Consider the following 15,541-nt stretch of genomic DNA (forward strand, 5'->3'; position numbering starts at 1 on the left):
GCGCGAAGCTGAAGCGTGGTTTAGGTAGTTTCATGTTGTTGGGGTTGGCTTCCTGGCTCGGCAACAAGAAACTGCCTTGATTACGTCAGTTCGTCTTCATCAAGGGCACAATTTCCGCTGAATTACCCCCCTATAGTCACCCAGGTCCCCGCAAATGGCATTGTAAATGAACTGAGCTGCAATACCTTGGACAGAGACACTTTCTTTCTTTGCTGTTATTTTGTGATGGGCTGTAAAACCCTCCGAGGCTCTCAGAAGGAGAATAGGTTGTAAACAACATGGGGTAAAGTTTGAGACTGTGTGTGTTATCGCTGGCTGTGTGCTCAGTTTTAGGGGTTTCAGCTGCTTTATGATGATCTGAATAGACACAGATCCATAGATGTCACATATCTGACTCTCATTCATTTCTCTGACAAATGTAACAGGAGCCTGGATGTTTTTTTCACAATATGATCAGTCGCTGTTGTTGTTGTTGTTGCTGCAGCTAAAGCTCGACTGCCTGAAATGTTTATTCACCTTCCTATTTGCTGGACATTTTTACACTCAGAAGGAGCCTGTATCAAAATATACGACAACAACTGTGAAAGCAAACGTTTTACACTGACTTCACACACACGCACACACACACACACACACACACACACACACACACACACACACACACTCTCTCTCTCTCTCTCTCTCTCTCTCTCTCTCACACACGCACACACACACGAACATATTAGTACAGGCTGCTTCTGATATATCAGCATAAGTCACATTTGGATTTTTTAAATTTATTTTGCAGAGAAATTTCTGAAAACTTTATTTTTTATTTTAAACATCGAGACGTTTCTACTTTAGTTCTTCTTCGTTGTTTCCTTCCCTTCGGCCTGTTCAGGAGATTTTTTTCGCCTTCACCTCCTCATTTCATCAATTCAGACACATTTTATTTCTGTCTTCTCTGGTTTTAACCAAAATACAGCGGTTTCAGTGAAATGATATTTATCACCGAGGTATTTCACGGATTTGAAGCGCACATGGGCAGATGTGTTTACTCTATGATGGACACGACCACAGCACGGCAGTGATTGAGCGCAGGCCTAAATGAACCTTTGTATCAGACGTAAACGTAACCCTTAATGCAGAGATCTTGTGTTGATCTAAAACAAATGGAATAACTTATTTATGGAGTAGTTTACTGTTGTGGCCCAGTCAGCACTTTTTCCTGCAGGGGAGTCCAATGTTTGTGCTGGTCAGTATTTCCTTGTTTCCCCCCCCCCACCTCCCCATTGGCCGTAGTGCAACTGGAAGAGACAGTCTGGAATCCAAAGTCACTTTCATTCAGCTCAGTGAATGGGTGTCTCCCCTGGAATGCATCTCTGACAAAGACTTTACAGCGCTGCGAACCGCAGAGATTCACCCTAAAACCATATACACATAAAGCAATTTATTTTACTGTGTACTGGCCCGCAGGAACCGGAGCCTTTACGCACTCACTTCCCAGGGACACCGACAGTTGTGTTACCGCCACTGGCGTCATCAGACGTGATCCAAAAACGCATACCAGGTTCCTTTTTGTCGTTTTTAGACGTACTTTATGCTTTTCTTGTCATATATAGGAAAAATAAACAGCTCGGACCATTCAGGCTAATAAATTCAGAGGACGAGGCATCAACCTTTTTTTAACTCTCACTGGAAAAGGTTCCTGTTGTGGATTATTAGTTTGAGCACGTTTTTTTTTATTTTAATTTTACTTTTGTTTTTTTTTGAATGTCAGAATAATTTCACTCCACATTGCGTGTTTTTTAATTTGCAACCAAATCTGTAGGATATATCCGGCTCTAAAACCCCACGAAGGTGTTATTTTTTTTAAATGAAGGAATCACGTGTATCACCCCACAGAAATGACTCCGTCTTTTTTAAACAACTAAATACCTGTTCTGCAGGATGGGAATATAAAAAATATGCGTTTGCGACAGGCCGATACGAGAAAATTTACTGTATATTGATATTGATCAGTCTGAGGACTCATTTAGCTGAAAACAGAGATTCGATCAAGTGTTTAGATTTTTTTTTAAAGAAGTTGCTTTTGAAACTATTTGGATTTTGGACCCTCTGATGCTTTAGGCGAGTTTCTTGGCTGCAGAGCATTTTACTGTAATGCAAATAACTGTGTTTGAGACGATCACACGATGAGGGTGCATTGTGTTCAGCACATGGGACATTACAAATAATTCATGATTTCCACTTTAAATTTTCCATACGCGCATATATGCACCAAATTACGCATATGGATAAATGGGCAGGTTTGCTGTGTTTAATTGTGGTGACAGTTTCTTGGAAAGAAGTCCATTCAGTGTCGCTGTTATGGGCAGAACAGATAACGTGTCTTTCACGCTGTTGTTAAACCAGAAAACGTGACGTGTCTAATAAAAGGAAGTCACGTTGCAATGCACAGTTTAAATGGTTTCTTGAATTATTCATCATCTCGGCGCTGATACAAATTGGCTGGGCTGATGGAAGCGAATATAAAGTTCACATTCACTTCAGTCATCTTTACCCTAACATGCACAGGAGCTCCAGGCTCCATAACCAGCCGTGCAGCTCTTTACTGTTATAAGGATACAAACAGAGTAATGTGCGCTCGTCTCCAGCTCATATATACAGTTACACTTTAGCCTTTTCTCTCTAGTCTCTTATTTACAATCAGGCTCATTCATAATCTTGACTGTAACTGCTCAGTCGATACTCATCTCTACAGGCATTTTATCCTAAAACTGCTTTTTCCAAAGTGATCTGTAGCCACTGGATGGCCTTAAACAATCCTTCTGCCGATGATTTCAAATTAATATGAAGTATCGTGGTACATGCGAGCATTAGCCTGCAGTCCAAAGGCTGTTTGTTCGGTTTTTATGAATGTATCATGTAGACTAATAGAGAAGTGTCACAGACAGACAGACTCATGCTGCCATGATATCATGTTGTTATCATTAATGATTGGTTAGGTCCCTGTGCACAATGACACGACTTTCTGTGTAACATGTAGGACATAGTGTGTCCGCATCTGCCCGGCTCCATTTAGCTTCAGACTATAAAGTCTTTAGAGATTAAATTAGATGTTGGACGTCATAAAAAAACTATTGTATATTATTATAAATAAACATTACGCTAAAATATCACTAACTCCTAATAAGCTAAATATAACTGACTTGACCTGACGAAACTGGAGCCCAACTAAAAGCAAATTAAACCGACTTATATATAGAAACGCATTTGTTGCCTATGCTGCTGCGTAAATGTTGAAAAGGAAACCGATGACCACTACTTTGTACTGGATGGGAAAACGTAGAAGAAGAAAAAAATAAATAAATAAATAAATAAACAAAGGCCCATCTCTGGGTCGGGATAGTTTTTGGATGAGCGAGTTGAACAGATGTAAAATGCAGAAAAAAGAAAGAAGAACAACAAAGGAATATTTAATGACGTGATCCTTTTTATTATTATTGGAATAGAGACGCTGAAAAAAGAAATCACTCATTTGTCATTAATGTATACACACACACACACACACACACAGACTGAATTGCCCTGAACATATACAGACTATAATATGATAATATGACCACGTGCTAATAAATGACCGCTGTGCGTTTTTTCCCCATTCACCTTTAATGGCAGCAGTGGAATAAATGATAAATGCACTTGGACCTTCGACAGCCAGTAAAACACACAGCTGTAAAGCGATCTGATTTAAGATGAGGTACATTTTACAGACTGAGCGGCTTCACTTCTGGAAACACGTGAGCAAATATTTGAGTCTCAGTCTCAGACTTTCGTCAACACGCACCAGGATCCGGTTTGGCGTTATCCGGGTTAAGGTCTGCTAGACGGCCTTTTAAATTTCATGGTTGAATCTGACCTCAGCAGTCGTGACAAACATATAGTGTGTATTTTATTTTGCTGTATGCGGTTCAGTCTTGAGGCTCAGCTAATTCTGTATGTGTGAGGAATCATTTTGACCAAAGCGGAAATTAATTATCAGGTGTAAATTGGAATTTATTTTTAAATTGGTCTTTTTGGTCTCTCTGATTAAACTGTCATTTCATATTTTTCAATTTATGGAACAGAGTCCGCCCTGTTTAAGATTATTTCAGCACAGTGGAGTGCGGTTTGTTCGGCTACACTACTATAATTTCACTTTTGCGCACAAGGACTGTCTACACATCGTTATCTTTAGCTCATTCGCTTTAAAATTTTCATCAATAATTCAATTCTGGCTTTTTTCCCCGCTCCCTTTTTTTTTTCTTTCTCCAAACCACTGGACCACAGTAAAAGAAATCAGCTCTAACCTGTCAAACAGCCAAGCAGTAATTACGCATACTGTCATAGCTCTCACACAGAATAAACAGCCTCCAACACACCAAAACCAACCATGAAACACGCATTAGACTAAAATCCATCACAACAGCGCCGGGCAGCGTCACCGTTTATCAACACGCACAAATAGTCTGATATACTGCTGCACCAAAAGTCGCCACATCACGCAAACAGGTCATATGCTGCTTTTAGTAGAATATGCATGTATGCACCGAGCTCTCGGTATTTATGTGACCCATAGTCTAATGTGCTCTTCGTGACCCTTGGTGACTTCTTCGGTTACTCCTTAAGCTGTTATATACAGTGGTATAGTGTGTCGCTGCAGCCCTGCAGAAGAGTTCAGGGATTATTTCCCAGCCTGCTCTGTGTCCAGCCTCACTGCTGTGTTACAGGCCAAAGCAGTAAACTCCTGCCATTAGATAGCACGGTAACATAATAATGAAAGCTTTCATTAAAGGGCTAACTACACTTTAACGAACCTTTTTACATTCTCGCTGTGCATCTCCTCTTCCTCGTCTTCGGCCTTTCCTGTTTGATAGAAACGTGCGCACATGCACGCAGTGGTTGTGGTTTTATGTCGAGCGAGGAACTCGGATGCAGTCTTATTAACGACACGTTTATGAACAATCAAATGGTCCTCGTTAAAATTTATTGATGGGCATAAAATCACGAACGGTCACTCGCCGAATATAGCCCGCTGTAGTGGGCTGCTTGTCAAGAATCTGATTCTCATCCTGTCCTATCACCGCAGATACCGTTTAGGAAATGTTTGGTCTGTTGCTGCCTCGTTAAATCGGTGCAAACTTTATTGTTGTTGTGTCCTGCGCCCCTCTCCAGCCCGTGCTGCCCTGAGTCCCACATGAAGTTATAAACCTTTCACTTTATCAAATATGCTGCTGCTGCTGCTTTGATAAGGAGAAAACGCGTCAACTATTCAATAAACACTTTAATGCTGTAATACTATCCCTCGCAATAACACGAGGGATACGGTAGATTTTGCCAGACAGAGATTGATTACACCATTAAATAGTGCCCTGCTCGGTTTCAGACGTAATGCGCGCAGGTCTGTTCTGCGACAAGACAGCGACCCGGCAGCGGCACTACAGCGGCAGATATTTGTCACAAAGAAACATGGTTGTTGGAGTTACCTCTAATACGTCCGAGAAAAGGCAAAAGAGCGCGTTCTTTAATCCGATTTATGTGCATTGGTATCCCAGGATAAGTGGCGCATTGATCCACTGTACAATTTTTGTGGGGGTAAATATAATCACGTGTCGGTGTGGCAGCCAATAGCAGCCAGGGAAGCGCTGAGAAATAATTACCTGCCTTGATTGTTCTATGGCTAGATAAAAAAGTACACATACACTCCATATAATAATCGGATGCATGTAAAAGAGTCGGGGAGGCTTCGACATGTCGACCACGGGTCCCATAAGTAATTATTATGTGGACTCCTTGATCAACCATGAAAACGAAGATGTCCTTGCTGCAACTCGGTTTTCGGCGCCCGTTTCGCACCCAGCCGGCCCTCGTCCGACGTCTCTAGTACCGGAGTGTGCTGACTATCCTTCCTGCAGCTTCGCACCCAAGCCACCCGTCTTCTCCACCTCCTGGGCCCCTGTACACTCTCAGTCATCAGTGGTTTACCATCCATACAGTCACCAACCTCACTTAGGCACAGACTCGAGGTATATGCGGTCATGGCTGGAGCCGATATCAGGCGCCGTGCCTTTCCATGGCTATCCGGGGAACAGCAGGCACTATGGGCTGAAGCCCGACGCCTTTCAAGAGCACAGAGCCGGCGAGTGTCTCGGCTCCAGCGGACGAACCTACACGGATTATCTGTATTGCTCATCCACTGATATGCGAGACAAGACGCAGCAAAATATCCCCTCCCCCGAATCGGAGCTCCTGGCTTCAGGGAAACATAAAGACGAGAAGCCGGAGCTAGATCCCAGTAAGTTCGCCTTATGGTCTCTTACAGTCGGGGGAAGTCTTGCTTTGGGATTCTGTAAAACTGCTTTTGCTTAGAGCCATTTTAAGGTCCTGCATAAAGTGAAATTATGAGATGTTCCACGTCCCTTTTCTGCTCAGCTCCGAGTCGCCTGTGCTAGGGGCAAAGCTTTAGGAACTATAAAGGACAAACGCTTCTGGGCTAATACTGGGGCTATAAAACCAGACAGGGTTGTAAACATGGACTCAAACCTTCAGGAAGACGTTGAATTTGGAAGGATGTAGCATAATGTTAAAAACATACAGGGCGCTCTGTTTTAGACGAGCGGGCTAAAAGAACATCTGAATCAATATTCATCGGTAAATGCATTTTTACGACCATATTTTGACCCCGTGCCATCACATATACGACGCATCAAGCCCTGGGTCTTTTATTTAGGCCCGTCTTGGGAGGAAAAAGCCACATTTTGGCTCGATAATTGATCCCCAATAATACAACACACGACTCACCCACAGAATAATGAGACGATATTACATATAGCTACAAATTAGACCCGGTCTCCCCTCTGGGTCTAAAGTAAATTCAATAAATGCATATGACTCTTTCAGCCAACTTGAGGAATGTAGGGGACATACCCGAGGACTTTCACCACGGACCTGTAAAGGCTTGAACCACGGGCCATTTTATGGGCCAATAAAGTGAATAAGCGCATTGAGTATTTTACGACGGTGTTACTCACAAGTTAAAGGGACAAGGAAGCAAATCAGCGTAGGCTTGGATAGTCTTTGGATAGAAATCTTTCTTCAAACTGTTTACTATCAGCCCCGCTTTAATGGGAAACACCAAACTGTGTATGGTCTGACACACACAGAATTGTTGCACAATTTTTAAAACACTTGTGTGATAGTTATTTGTCATGGTCTCAGTTTTTGGAAATGTCACTGTGTTTGCCCCTTTTCCTATTCTGTCTTTTACCATAATCATCATTATTATTATTTCATTATTATGGTTTTTATTTGCAGATAACCCTGTGGCAAATTGGATACATGCCCGCTCCACAAGGAAGAAGCGATGCCCTTACACAAAGTACCAGACTCTCGAACTGGAAAAGGAGTTTTTGTTTAATATGTACCTTACTAGAGACCGCCGATACGAGGTCGCTAGAGTCCTGAATCTGACCGAGAGGCAGGTCAAAATCTGGTTTCAGAACCGGCGAATGAAGATGAAGAAAATGAACAAAGAAAAGACCGACAGCAAAGAACAATAATACGGACTGCGGTCAGAAAAACAAAAACCACTAGTGACATGGACAACACACAGATGCGCCACAACACACCACGACCCCGCTCCTCTTCATATGTATCACTTTCTTGGATTTTGTATTAACCTTAACTTCGCCATTGTTTGAAGCTGCTTGTTATTTTCCTGTGTATCTGTTCAGCGTCAAAGAAAAAGAAAATACTACAGAGTAGACAAACACACTCTGCTTCTATTTCAAATTACCTTCTTGTTTTTATTTTTATTTTTAAGAGAAACTATACAAGCGTTTGGATACGTCAAAACTGTCCCAAGAAAGAGAATACTTGAATTCTTATGAATTTCACAAAAAGCATAATTTATGATGTGAATGTGTTTTCTCTCATGGTTTCCTTTGTACCTTGTTGTGCAGGTGTAGTATTTTGTACAGAACCAACATCTGCGATAGGACTCGTCTGTCTTGTATTTTTGTGATAGTTGTCGCTGTATTTGTGCATCTCTTTTTCGACTGTAGTTTAATTATGAAGTGTAGATATAGACCTCTGCAAATATAAATATAACCACAAAGTGCTTGAATTCTGTATTTATTGGAACAAACGCGTTGAGGAAAAATGAGCTCAGAGGGCCCAAGATCATTTGTGCTGATGCAGAGCCTGCAGGAAAGCGAAGTTACCAATCCTTCACTGGCGAGGCCACATATTACGAAGACGTGCGTGTTATTTTAATTATGCCTGCACTGTTCTCTACCTAAAATGATTTAGCCGAGGAACATTCCTTCAAGTCCAGCCAAGGCCTGAATCAGCTCCGCCACTGTAAATACTGGCGAGGTGGAAAATTTCACATAGTCGGCGCAGCGGTGGCTTTAGCACGAAAACTATTTGCATTTTCCTTTGCGTCGCTTCTTTAACTTGGGACCTGAATTTGCCTCAACCACACATATTTGCAGTTAGGCTACTAAAACGTGTGTTCGAACACACACAGCCCAAATAAACACAAGGAAAAAGGTAAATTCCGCCCCCCCCCCAAAAAAAGAATAATCACCGTATTTGCTGTGGTGTTTATAGTGAGCTACCATTGTGCACAAAAACCTCAACGGTAAATGCATGAGATGTGCAGCAGCCTGTTTATTTTATTTAGGCAGATGTCATTTGTTAGAAAATATGAACCACTGCTGCCGTTCATCTAAATAAATTACCGTCTGAATTAACTTGCACCAATTAACTTTAACGTTTGCCAAGTCCACTGGGGGATCACTTCATGTGAGACCACATTTGAACGGTGGAGTTTTAAGTAAGAAACAGTTTCCCAGCTCTCGCATTTGTTTCCTGGGATAGGCCTAAATTGCCTTTTTGTGGTGGCAAACAATACGGACAGGATGCTGTAATTTCAAAGCCCAATCCAGTGCATTTCCGCTCAGTTTTACAGCCCCTGTTGGAGCTCGGCTGTTTGTCTCAAATGCAGACGAACAAAGCAAACTCGACTAACTGGCTAGACGTCTGGGCTAAATTACTTTATGGTTTTAATGGACGGTGGAGGTGGACGCGTTCAAAGGGGACTCATGCGCACTGTTCCTCCCTGATGGGTCAAGCCGCAGGCCCCCGGCTCCTTATCACAGGGGTGAGCTATTAGCCTCCAGTTAGAAAAGTCAATAATTATTGTGCATAAACATGAGAGTGCTGCTATCTCCTTCATAAGAGCAGGTAGCGGCCATGGCAGGGAAAACACACAAACCGCCTCACGCTTGTTGGAAAAACAGAGGAGGCTGAAGACACGTAGCTCCAGCTTCGGCCTTAAACTGCTGCTTTGACTCTGCTTCACTGAAGAAAAAGGACGAGACGCATAGAACAAATGGGGAGAACCTTTCTGTCCACATCAGTGTCGGTTCTGATTGGTGGATTCGTGCAGGGTCAGGGGCATGTCTCAACACTAGATGGCGCTGTTGGTCCACGTTTTGAGCAAGGTCAGAGTGTTGAGGGGCTTTTTTTTTTACAGCTCTGTGGCTTTTCTGAGGAATGAAGAATAACCTATCGCCGACAAAATGACAGATATGGTCACACACCGCATTTTGTGTAATCGGTCGCAGAGCAGCACCAAAACCGGTTGTTGTGTTGCGCACAGAAGAAACGCACAAGCAAGATTTTTGTATTCTCTGTTTTGATTTAAATTCTATTATTTACAGCTTATTATTTACGTGTTTGTTTGACACTCTTTTGTTTGTTTTAATAAAAACATCTTCACTGCCCCTTAATTCAAGGGTTAATACGGTATTTCTTAACAGATGCGTCAGATTGCGTCTACATTAAATACAGGAGCAGAAAGGTTTTAGTTTTCTGCATTTAGATGGACTAATACGACATCATGGGCTGCAGCTTGTGGGTCCGGATCGTTTGTATTTGTCAGTTTTATTTTTAATGGTGTAAATTGCAAACAATAAATCCATTCAAACATTTAACACACACACAAAAAGACACAATTAATGAACAGCCGGAATGTAAAGAGACTGTTTTAATAAGAGCTAATAAACTGTTCCATCAATACAATAAATAGCAACAGAAAGAACATTAGAGACAAACCTACATCACACAGCACAACAACAACAATAATAGTAATAATAATAATAATAATGGTGGTGATGATGATGATGATGATGTGATTACAAATCAAAGGAGCGACCTACTTATTTGTATATCCTGAATATTTTCACTGCCTGTACCATCAGTCCAAAGTCCCGAAAAAGTGATTGGCAATCTGCATATTTATAGAGTGTGAAAGGTCTATAAATTTGCCCAGTGCGCCTTTCATATTTTACGATGATGTGTATAAAACATCAGTAACTCCACAAAAACCAGACTGGCATATTTGGAGAGAGAGCCCGTGCAACTATTGAGCTGGGAATTGTGCGCGCTCTGATTGTAACTAAACATCCCATGTAAAATTTTATGAACTCCACCATGTGGGAGATTTACTGCTCATCCTCGTCTGTTTTATAGGGTCAGTAAGTGGCACCTAGTATTCATAGGTCGTGTTTATATTTGCGTGTGTGGATGTTTTACAGCGCATGGTGCAAGTGTGTCGCTCTGGCCTTTACTCGACTGCACAGAAATGGATTGTTTTCTGTCTTAAGCTCGTATTCCTGTGTTCCCCCCGCCCTGTGCGACATATCTTTAGGCGTTTTATTGTTGCTGCTGTTTTAACACTGTTGTGTGTAACGTTTTTCTGTCTCCCAAATGCTCTGTTGACCCTCTGAAGCCCATAAAAGGTCAACTGTTGTGCAGAAATGAGTGTGTCACCTTCAGCGCAGGGCCCGAGAGGGCAAACACCAACTCATATCAAGTTGATCCGTCTTAAAGTGGAAACCGTCCTGGCTTTACACACCTCGTAACCTCAACGCAAAGTCATCAAGCTAAACTATAAATTCAGACTGTACTGCAAAAAAAAAAAGCATCGTGCATCTCAGTCTTTGCATTTCTGCCCGTTTCACTGCTCTGCTGATCGGGTTCTCATATCGCCTTTTGGCGATAAACATAACGCCGATCATATTTTTAAAGCCTGTTGGCTTATGATTAGTGCAGCTCCTCTCAAGGTGGATATACGTAGGGCCCACGTCTGACCGGTCGCAGGAAGATGAAGGGGTGGGGTGGGGGGGGGGGGTGGAGGTGGAGGAGGAGGAGGAGGAGGTGGGGGGGTGTGGGGCGCTCGTGGTGGGGGTGGTTGGGTGGGAAGCTTAAAAAAAAAAGGAAAAAGAAAGAAAAGAGCAGCGTCTGTGACTGTGCCGGTCGAGCAAGGCAGCTTTACCCTTAGCTATCGCACATCCAAAGCACATGAGCCATGAGCCGGGTTTGAGCCTGGAAAAAAAAGACTACACACGCCTGCGAGAATAATCCGATGAGAGGATCGGCTCACAGAGAGCTGCCGTAGATTGTCCAAAGGGGCAGCGTTTCTCCTAGTTCCGGTTTGTCTGCCTGTGTGCGCTGTGCGAGTTGGGACCCTAAACAAAAGGCTGCCATCATCCTAAAGGAGATATTCTACAGCGAGAGAGCCCGTCTGCTTGATGCGAACCAAACATGAGCTCTTATTTTGTTAACCCTCTTTTTTCCAAGTACAAAGGCGGCGAGTCACTGGAGCCAACTTACTACGACTGCAGGTTTCCACAAAGCGTTGCCCGCAGCCACACGCTGGTTTACGGACCCGGAGCAGCCGCACCGGGCTTTCAGCACCCGTCCCATCATGTGCAGGACTTTTTCCACCACGGAACCACGGGGATCTCCAATCCCGGATACCAGCAAAACCCCTGTGCTTTGGCTTGCCACGGAGACGCAACGAAATTTTATGGATATGAAGCCCTTCCGAGGCAAACGCTTTATGGTACCCAGCAAGACGCAAGCCTAGCGCAATACCCAGACTGTAAATCGTCGAGCAGCTCTAACCCCGGAGAAGGACAAGGCCACTTAAATCAAAACTCCTCGCCCAGTCTTATGTTTCCTTGGATGCGACCCCACGGTCAGAATCATACAATTATTTCCTATTCTTTCTGTGTTGCTCTGTGATCGCGCATGTGTGTGTGTGTGTGTGCCTGTCTGTGTGTGTTGTGTATATGTGCTGGCGTGCATGTGTGCTACATAAGCCTGAGAATAGATGAGTGTGTCTATAAACTATAAAACGAAATAAGTGAGGGAACATGATGGGGCACATACAACCTGTCCTGCAGGCTGATGTTACTGTGCAGCACATGTCCATACAGGGCTGAACTGTTGCTTTCAAAGTGCCTTTACACACCGGATTGCTGATCACAGCTCATGGCACCAGCTCTTTGAAGCCAGTTCATGTAAGATATTTCAGAAACTCCAAACACACTAGAGGGAACGATGAATAAGTCACAGCATAAAATATGATGCTACCACACACACACACACACACACACTAGTGGCATGCAGAGTGACAGGAGGGTTAGCTGAAACACAACATGTCTCGATTATCCAGAATCCAGGTTTTAGGGGTTTTGGGGCGTAATTTGACCCAAAGGGCCAGTGTGGATCAGATTCATGCAGACATAATCATAAGGGCTTTGTAGATGTTACCTCTTCCATTCAGGGATCATTCTGTTCAGGCTATCAGGCTACACACAGGTGTTAGCTTCAATTTTATCTGCTCAGAGATTTATCATTAGCCTGTCCCCATGTTTTGTTACAGTGCAGCTTCACCTCAACTATTTACTCCATGTCTCTCTTCTTTTTCTCTTCTGTGTGTGTGTGTGTGTGTGTGTGTGTGACTGAAACTGTCAACCAGGCTTTTACAGGCCCTGTTGCTACTGAGGAAAACCACCCTAATTTCTATAACCAGGCTTCTGTGGTTTAAACACAACTCTATTTTTTGTTTTTGTTTTTTTCTGTGGGATTTTGTCATGAATGAACTGATGGGAATTTAAATAGTAATCAAGACTCACAGTTAATAGTCAGCACATATTGTTTTCTACTCACTCGGTAACTCTTTAGTCAGATGGCTGTAAAAAAAAAAAAAAAAAAAAAGCAAAGCAAAAGTTGGTCACTGCTGCAGACAGAATGTATTTATTATTATACTTAAAGACTATTATTTTGAAATTCCACACGTAATATGGGCGCTGTTGCTTTGTGTTTGGGATACTACGTGCAGCCCAGCAGATATTACTTTTAATGCTAACTCTAATGTGCACAACTTCCACTTGGACTAAGGGCTGTCCCAGCTTTTTAATCAGTGAATATGAATTGGTGGGCAAAGCCAAATTAAGGAGACAGATGATTCGTATTCAGGCAGAGGAGAAAAGTCAGTGCAGAATTAATTCTGAGTTATCTAAATGCTTTTTTTAATGAGTGCTAACCTCTGGTTTTATTTCATTCAAGCCCCAGGAAGAAGGAATGGGAGGCAAACGTACAGTCGCTACCAAACTCTGGAACTGGAGAAGGAGTTTCTCTTCAACCCTTACCTGACCCGCAAGAGAAGGATCGAGGTGTCCCACGCCCTGAGCCTCACCGAGCGGCAGGTGAAGATTTGGTTTCAGAACAGAAGGATGAAGTGGAAAAAAGAGAATAACAAAGACAAGTTTCCGGGTCAGAGGGGAGAGGCTGAAGCCGAAGCCGAGGAAGAGGGAAACGAGGACGGTGAAGGGGAAGAGGCAGAGGAGAAAGAAGCGGAAGAGAAAGAAGAGACCAAGGAGTGATTTTATGGTCCTTTTTATGGTTATATGGCTGAAAAAGAGAAAAAAGAGAGGTCCCATAAACAGAGGAAGAGTCACAAGGAGGCAGAGAGCGTCAATTTTATGACCACCCTTTCATTTTGTCAAGAGGGAACAGGAATCCCACTAATATTACTGTCATAAATAGACGAAATTCTCCCTTCTCTCGATTATCTTCGCACATTTCACATTGCCATTTGGAGTTTCCTGCAGGAGCTACAGCCGCTTGTAGCAGATTTTCTTTAACAGAACTGTTGACCTTGCAAAAAAAAGGGTGTGGGGTGGGGGGGTCACTTAAAACGCATGTTAGTTGGAAAATGGCTTAGCTATTAAAAAAAATGCTTTGAATAATACCTGTATCAAAAGCCAAATACGATCAAAACATGACCAACGCCGACCCTGTGTTGTACATAGACTATAGCCTGCATTTAAAAAGAACACGGACGTCATTTCTGAGTAACCTTTCCGAAATTGTAAGCGACATGTAGGCCTCTGACTTCGTGTTAAGTGTTCAGCCATCATCGCAGCAGTCACACCGGCCACCAGCCTGTGTGTGTACACCACCACTTTTATTCTCCTAATTGCTACTGTTACTGTTTTCCTCGTTTTCATGTGAATGGCCTAGACAAAGATAGCCATTAGCTCCTCAGACATGTTTTCTAGGACTACCAGGGAAATGCAATCGTTTGAAATCCTCTGATGCTACCTAAACCTGGGGAAATTGCAATAGAGATTTCTGAATATAGAGATTTCATATGGTTTTAATTTTAAAGTGTTCTATATCAACCTTATATTATTAAGTTATGTATGTAGCATTTACCCGATATTACAATATCCACTTGTTGAAGACAATTTGTGAGTCTTGGGAAGACGATTAGCTCCAAGCCAAGCAAACAATTTTGAGATTGTTACCGCGGCACTACCTAAAAATCAGAGCCCTGCCTTTGCAGAATTTCTGTTCCACACTTGTGGCATCGCTCTGATGAGATTGCAAGCTCTTTCCCCAACAACTAAAACTGCCTATAACGCACATTTACTGTGTATGATGATACCTGCTACAATTACAACGATTTTAAAAGTACCGGGAGTTTTTATTTTAATGTGCTGGTGATATAGCGTAGTTGTTTTTGCACTGAATATAATCTTTATGTACGTCTTGTTATATATTGATGTTAACAATATGCTCGTTTCCTGGTGTTTTCTCCTGTGAAAGACGGAATTGTGTGTCCCCGCCATTGTTGATGTAAAATCACGAATAAACAAAAGTGGCTCACGATCATTTCTGGTTTTTATTCATTTTAAAGTGTCGATTCCTTTTCGCGCGCGCACACACACACACACATATATATATAAAAATGACGCGCTTGGACATGTGACCTGAAAGGTCACGGGCCAGTTTAATACGTAGCTACACTTCATTATTATTATTATTATTATTATTATTATTATTATTATATTATAATTATTATTATCATTACTATTATTATTAGAAAGGCTCAGAGCTCAACGTGACTCTCGGTTTTCATACTGAGACTCTTCTTTGCAAACAATAATCAGACGCGACTGAACCCGCAACATGCTGATCTTCTGATGATGCTTCGATTTTCAGCTCATATGCGTCAAAATATCCACTGGCGGCGGCGGGAGGGAGGGAGGGGAGAGGAGGTGTTAACACATTTAATGACTCTGGGCTGAAGTTTGACTAATTTAAACTTTGCAACTTGTTCGATTAAAAAAAGAAAAGAAAAAAAAAACACAAAACA

The 15,541-nt window shown here is 42.4% G+C and overlaps 2 protein-coding genes across 2 annotated transcripts; both read left to right on the plus strand.

Moving 5' to 3' along the window:
• Window positions 1-5,386: 5,386 nt before the first annotated feature.
• Window positions 5,387-7,749, plus strand: hoxc9a (homeobox C9a). The gene is made up of 2 exons (XM_026331989.2): window positions 5,387-6,316; window positions 7,336-7,749. The coding sequence occupies exons 1-2, from the start codon at window positions 5,773-5,775 to the stop codon at window positions 7,578-7,580; spliced, it is 789 nt and encodes a 262-aa protein (XP_026187774.1). The 5' UTR covers window positions 5,387-5,772; the 3' UTR covers window positions 7,581-7,749.
• Window positions 7,750-11,313: 3,564 nt separating this feature from the next.
• hoxc8a (homeobox C8a) lies at window positions 11,314-15,055 on the plus strand. Its single transcript, XM_026331990.1, has 2 exons — window positions 11,314-12,070; window positions 13,447-15,055. The coding sequence occupies exons 1-2, from the start codon at window positions 11,635-11,637 to the stop codon at window positions 13,761-13,763; spliced, it is 753 nt and encodes a 250-aa protein (XP_026187775.1). The 5' UTR covers window positions 11,314-11,634; the 3' UTR covers window positions 13,764-15,055.
• Window positions 15,056-15,541: the final 486 nt, after the last annotated feature.

The sequence above is a fragment of the Mastacembelus armatus genome, chromosome 7 (genome assembly GCF_900324485.2).
Source record: "Mastacembelus armatus chromosome 7, fMasArm1.2, whole genome shotgun sequence".
Taxonomy (NCBI): domain Eukaryota; kingdom Metazoa; phylum Chordata; class Actinopteri; order Synbranchiformes; family Mastacembelidae; genus Mastacembelus; species Mastacembelus armatus.

Bases quoted from the DNA above. Each gene is read 5' to 3' on its own strand.
- hoxc9a (XM_026331989.2), top strand. From the start codon at position 5,773: ATGTCGACCACGGGTCCCATAAGTAATTATTATGTGGACTCCTTGATC. The intron at 6,317-7,335 runs GTAAGTTCGCCT...TTTTATTTGCAG, and splicing joins GAAGCCGGAGCTAGATCCCA to ATAACCCTGTGGCAAATTGG.
- hoxc8a (XM_026331990.1), top strand. From the start codon at position 11,635: ATGAGCTCTTATTTTGTTAACCCTCTTTTTTCCAAGTACAAAGGCGGC. The intron at 12,071-13,446 runs GTCAGAATCATA...ATTTCATTCAAG, and splicing joins TCCTTGGATGCGACCCCACG to CCCCAGGAAGAAGGAATGGG.